The 6,301-nt window shown below is 43.5% G+C and overlaps 1 protein-coding gene across 1 annotated transcript in view; it reads right to left on the bottom strand.

Annotated features, from left to right (window-relative positions):
* Nucleotides 1-6,301, bottom strand: part of HAP1 (huntingtin associated protein 1) — a gene marked incomplete at its 5' end in the record, with an annotated part of 24,718 nt that overhangs the window by 6,343 nt on the left and 12,074 nt on the right. Inside the window, 5 exons of the mRNA XM_027870319.1 lie at nucleotides 1,309-1,383; nucleotides 1,645-1,775; nucleotides 4,607-4,685; nucleotides 4,938-5,046; nucleotides 6,258-6,301. Coding sequence (XP_027726120.1) covers nucleotides 1,309-1,383; nucleotides 1,645-1,775; nucleotides 4,607-4,685; nucleotides 4,938-5,046; nucleotides 6,258-6,301 — 438 coding nt within the window. The remainder of the gene's footprint in view (nucleotides 1-1,308; nucleotides 1,384-1,644; nucleotides 1,776-4,606; nucleotides 4,686-4,937; nucleotides 5,047-6,257) is intronic.

Genomic DNA, 6,301 nt, shown 5'->3' with positions numbered 1-6,301 from the left:
CAACAGGAATTTAGTATAAGTGCTAAGTATCTACTATGTGCCAGGGTGAAGAAAACAGAACAAACCACCATGACAATCAAGAGGAAAATACTAAGCGGCATTATGACCCAGGTCAAATACCAGGGACAAACCTGATTCCAAATTAAATCAACTCATTCATATAATTTATAGTCTGAGAGCGGTCCGAGGCTCAGAATCACGGTCACAGGGCTGGTGTTGGAGGGGACATCTGAACCTAGGTCTTCCGGATTCTAGGCCCAACACCTTCTCTATAGAGCTACACTGTTTCTCCAGTTCTAAATAACAAATTAGTTAAAACACATCTTTTCTGTCCAAAGAATCACAAAAATAGAAAGTTAAATGTGCTGTCTATTGCACATATTTAATTGTTTTGTTTAAGTGTCTTTTTGTAGGAAGATACTACGTGGTGGGTGGGGAAACTGAGAAATCTGAGAAGTGACATATCAAAACAAACAATATAAAAATTTTAAAGTAATTTAAAAAACCAGGGTTATAATCAATTTTGTTTAAGCTTTCTTTATGTTTATCTCTTATTGTTCATATTTAAATACTTATGCTTTTCCTGGGGGAGGGGGGAAGGGAGTAGTTGCTGCAAAATGGTGGCACCAGATCTATGATTTCATTGATGAGGAAACTCCCTCAGTCAATGCAGACTAGACACTCATCTGTAACTTAGTCTTAGAAAGTTGCCTGCAGGGCAGCTAGGTGGTACAGTGGATAGAGCACTGGCCCTGGAGTCAGAAGGACCCGAGTTCAAATTTGACTTCAGACACATAATACTCACTAGCCATGTGACTCTAGGCAAGTCACTTAACCCCAAATGCCTCACCAAATAAAAAAAAAAAAAAGTTGCCTGAGAAAGTCAAGACCCAAGGTCAAACACATTCTACTATATGTCAGAGGCAAGATTTCCTGACTCCAAGGCTAGTCCTCAACCCACCCTGGACATCGCTTCCTTTATTTGTTAATAACAGTTAAAACAAAGTTTATTGCTTTTTTTTTTAAATGAGGACAAAATTGAAGAGAAATGCCCAAAATAAAAAGATCAGAGGGTGACATTGAAGTAAACAGGACAGTAAACAGTGTGTGAATTTGTTAAACCAGCTTGGAGTTTTGTAATTTTTTTAAAGGTTTGTTTGAATGCTTTTGTGGAAGGCTGCTAAGTTTAGAAAAAAAGTTAATAAAATGAGGAGATTTGGGTTAGACGCTCTCTCCTCTTCCAGTTCAACTACTCTTTGTATCTGAGGGGTCAGAAATAAGAGGCAGATGAGATGAAGGGGGCCTCACCTCTGTCCGAAGTTTCCTCTGGACCTCTTTGGCTGATGCCAGGTGCTGCTGCAGCTCTTCCACCTCTGTCCCATACTGGAAAGCAACTATGAGTTGTCACCACCTGGGGCCAACAGCTACCATCCACCCCCACCTCCAAGGTGTCCTAGGACCACAACAATCCCTGTGCTTATGAACCATCACCCCATCCCCAAGGTCCCTGAGTCTCTGGGTACCAACTGCCCTATCTAAACAGATTGTAAAGCTCCCTGCCTGGAACTCTATCTCCCCCTGGAAGGCTCTTTGAAGCAAGAGTAAGGGCCAGTCCCCCAAGGAGAGACAGAGAGCATCACTCACCGTCCGGCATCGCTGCTGGAGCCCCACAATCTGGGCCAGCAGCACGCTGATCTCCTCCTGCTGACGGGCCTGGTCCTCTGTCTTTCGGGCCAGTTCCTCTGTCAACAGAGCTACCTGCTGGCTCACCTCCGCTGTGGGTAAGAAGGAAAGGGCAAGGAGATGTCTCTCCCATCTTCCACTAAAACAAAGCCCTAACCCCCAACCCTGACATACGTGACAATGATATATTTAAGGTCTGTGAAACACTTTATGCATATATTAGCTCATGTGAGCCTCACAACCCTGTGAGACAGGCAGCTAGGTGGTGCAGTGGATAGAGTGCTGGGCCTGGAGTCAGGAAGACTGTAGTTCAAACATGGCCTTAGACACTTCCTAGTTGTGTGACCCTGGGCAAGTCACTTAACCCTGCTTGCCTCAGTTTCCTCACCTGTAAAATGAGGTAGAGAAGGAAATGACAAACCATTCCAATATCTTTGCCAAGAAAACCCCAAACGGGGTCACGAAGAGTTGGACACAACTGAACAATAAACTAAGGCTCAAATGCAAAGCAACTAGAAAACGTCAGAAGCAGGATTTGGAACTCTCTCCTCACCCCCATCAAATTTTTCTCAAGCAATTCCTTAGTCTCTCCTTTGTCTCTATTGTTCCCTGTTTTGTATTCTTTTTATCTGCGTTCATGCCATAATCTGCCTGGTAGAATGAAAAAACCTCAAGGTCTGAGATGTTTTTACTTTTGTCTTTATATCAACAGCACCTAAAACCTTACATATACATACACATACATGTATTTTTTAAATAAAAGTTTGGGGGGTTGTGGGAAAAGGAACAGGGAGTTGTCTTTCAACCCTGTCTTTCAAACTCAATCCCTGCCTCCTCCTTGAATACGCCAGCCTCTGCTATCAGTCATCAGTCAACAAATTTATTGGGCATAGTCTCCTATGTGCCAGACACCATGCTAAATGCTGGAGACACAAAGAAAGGTCAAAAACACCATTCCCTACCTCTAGGAGCTCACAGTCAAATGGAGGCGCCAACATGCTGAGTACAAACAGGAAATATACAAGGTCAACAGAAGATAAATCTCAATGGGAAGACTCCAAGATTAAGGACTGGAAAAGGCTTCTCATAGAAGGTAGGACTTGGACTGAGACCTGAAAGAAGCCAGCAGGCAGATCTTCTCCCAAATTCTCACTGAAATTCCTAAAAAAGCATCATCTGGCGTTGAGCCTTCTCTCTGTTCTATGTATAGCAGTTTTGTTTCCTGAGCTAAAAAGTCCAGAAGGGGCTTATGGCACTAGGAGTAAAGTCTGTTTTCAAAACATCCTGATTAAATCTCACTGTTACTGCGCTGGTAAGGAGCTCAGCTCCACCCTCAAAAAAAAAAAAGACTCAAATGGATCAAAGAAAGAAAAAAAAGGACCCATGTGTACAAAGATATTCACAGCAACTCTTTTTGTGGGGACAAAAAAACTAGAAACAAAAGGGGGGCCCATTAGTTGGGGAATCTCTGCATAAATTGTGATATATAAATGTAACGGGTACCATAGTGCCATAAAAAATAATGAAGTGGGTCATCTCAGAGAAATTTGCAAAGACTCATGCTATGGACTGATGAAGCGGGAGGTGACGAGAACCAGGAGAACAATCAGTACAACCACGCTGTAAAGATAGGACTTAAAAACTGATTGACGCAATCACTAACCACTCTTCCTGAGAGCCTATAGTGAAGCACGCTACCCACCTCCTAAGAGAGAGGTGATGGACTCAGGTACCAAATGGAACATCTATCTCTTTGGACATGGCTAATAAAGGAATTCACTTTTGCTTGACTTATGTACATTTGTCATGAGAGTTTTGTTTTGTTTTATTTTTGTTTGTTTCCCCAATTTGGGGAAGAAAATTTTGAGAGAGAAAAGGAAGAGGTAGAAAGGAAAGAAAAGATATTTTTGTTAATAGAAAAAAATTAAATTAAAAAAATTAAAGAGAATGAAATTAAAATTTAACTTAATTAAAAAATTAAAAATTTTTAAAGAGAGGGAAAGTTTGAGATCTAAGGTAAAGATCCTCTCCTGATTTCTGGGAGAAAATAGGAGGGGAGAACACAACCAATAGAAAGAGAACTGGACCTAGAGTCAGAGGACCTGACTGCATCCTGACATTGCCACTTACCAACTGCCTAAGTTGGGACAAGGCCTTTAAATTCTGAGTCTCAATGTCCTCACCTGTAAAATGGGGATAATGAGACTCTCACAACCTACCTTGAAGGGTAATTTCAAAGATCAAATGAGAGGAAGTCTGGGAAAGCTTTTTATAAACTATGAAGCCCTCTATAAATGTGAGCCATCATCAATAATAATTATGATGTTGACAATGATAGCTATAAAATAATAATATACGACAGTGTCAGGCTTGGAGTCAGCAAGACCTGAGTTCAAATCCAGCCTCAGACACTTACTAGCTGTGTGACTCTGGGCAAGTCACTTAACCCTGTTTGTCTCAGTTTCCTCATGTGTAAAATGATCTGGAGAAGGAAACGGCAAACCTCTCCAGTATCTTTGCTAAGAAAATCCCAACGGGGTCATGAAGAGTCAGACATGACTGAAAAATGACTAAACAACAACAATAATAACTATATAATAATAGCTACCATTTACACAGTGCTTCTCAATTTGCAAAGCACTTTATATATGCTATTTCATTTGATCTTCACAACCACCCTGTGAGGTAGGCACTGTTGCTATCCTCATTTTACAGATGGGGAAACTGAGGCCAAAAGAGGTGAAGTGATTTGCCCAGTAAGTGTCTTAGGCAAGATTGGAACTCAGGTTTTCCCAACTCGAAGTCCAGCATTCTACCTAGTTGCCAAATAAGGGTCAAGAGGATGGTCCTATAACCCGGTGCCAGCTTGGTCAGCTCCCAGCAGAGCCACCCAGTGCCCACACCCAGCTTCCATGCCACATACAGAACTGCTCCACACAATCCAGCATCAGCTGCTGCTCCTGGTCCTCATACTGGCAGGTCTCTGTGACGATGCCAGTGGCCTGGAAGAAAGAGGAGGTAAAAGAAGAGCATGACCACTCCATCACTACCTAGCTGACACCGCCGCACCACTAGCTTCCTCCTCGGAGGGTCTACCATATCAAGACCCTGTCCCTACGGTATGCCTGTTGAGGGAAGTCTGAGTAGCAACAACAGAAAAGAAAACCCCACAAAACTAGCTGGCTGCTCTACCCCTCCCAGGCAGAAGCAAAGCAATCCTTACTCCCGGGCTAGCATCAAGCCCCTTTTCCCACCTCCAGCCTAAGCTGCTGGTTCTCCTCCTCCAGGCCCCTCAGCTTCTGTTGCAAGGTGTCCAACTGGATACAATGCTGAAGAGAAACTGAGGAATCACAATGGCGAAGTCTGGTTTGTGGGGGGAGATAGAAAGGAAGAAAGGGGAAGAGGTTCAGAGAGGGGAAAGTGATGGGGAGGGCCCACTATACCACACACACACACCTGCTCAGAAGATAGAGATCTAGCCTTTTGATGGTGGAAAACCTCAGGGCTAGATACAGATTAGCTGATTTATGACTACTTCTAGTATAGTGGATAGGGCAGGCCTCAAAACCTAGCTAGTTTCAAGTCCCAATCTGCATTGAAGGGAGTTTCCTCATCTTCTGCTGTTGTTTTTCAATTGCTATCAGTAGGGTCTGACTCTTCATGACCCTATTTGGGGTTTTCTTGGCAAAGATAATGGAGAGGGTTGCCATTTCTTCTCCAGCTCATTTTATATAGGAAGAAACTGAGGCAAACAGGGTTAAGTGATTTGCCCAGGGTAGCACAGCTAGTCAGTGTCTGAGGCCAGATTTGAACACAAGTCCTCCTGACTCCAGGCCCAGTGCTCTATCCGCTGCACCACTAGCTTCCTCATCTGAGAATCTCCTCTATCAAGTCCCCGCCCCTATGGCCTGTTTAGGGAAGTCTGAGTAGCAACAAAAGGAAAAAATAAAAAAGCTGGCTAGTCCAGGCTCTTCATTTCACAGATAAGGAAATAAAAAACCCAGAACTTGCCCCAAGGCACACAGGTAGTAAGCATCAGAGGCATGATTTGAACCAATGTTCTCTGATCTCAGACTAGACGTTGGAAGACATGAGATCTGGTACTACGTCTGTCATTAACTCATAGTGAGACCTCAAACAAGTCATTTCCCTCTATGGGCCTTCATCTTCTCATTGATAAAATGAGAATTTACTTACTAGCTGTGTGATCCTGGGCAAGTCACTTAACCCCTATTTGCCTCAGTTCTTCATCTCTAAAATAGGGACACTGGAGAAGGAAATGGCAAACCACTCTGGTATCTTTGCCAAGAAAACCCCCATAGACTCACAAAGAGTCTCACACGTCTGAACGACCGAACAACAACAAAATGAGAATTAGACGAGATTGGTCTCTAAGGTCCCTGCTAGATTGGATATCTTCTGCTCAATGATTCTGGTTTGGGGTAGGGTGGAGAGAAGGGATCCAGTGATCTCAACTCTTAGACATCCCATAAGCCCCTCCTGGATCATCTGAACCTGATACGGTGAGAGCAGCATGGGGAAAGAAGAGCAGGGCCCAGCACCAAGGAACTCACGGAGTAGGGGCAGTGCTGGAGGGCTCACTTTCCTCAACAGTATC

Source organism: Vombatus ursinus, unplaced genomic scaffold (genome assembly GCF_900497805.2).
Source record: "Vombatus ursinus unplaced genomic scaffold, bare-nosed wombat genome assembly UNPS02014797.1, whole genome shotgun sequence".
Taxonomy (NCBI): Eukaryota; Metazoa; Chordata; class Mammalia; order Diprotodontia; family Vombatidae; genus Vombatus; species Vombatus ursinus.
Note: the sequence above shows the minus strand (reverse complement) of the source record. Positions and strands in the feature narration are given on the sequence as shown.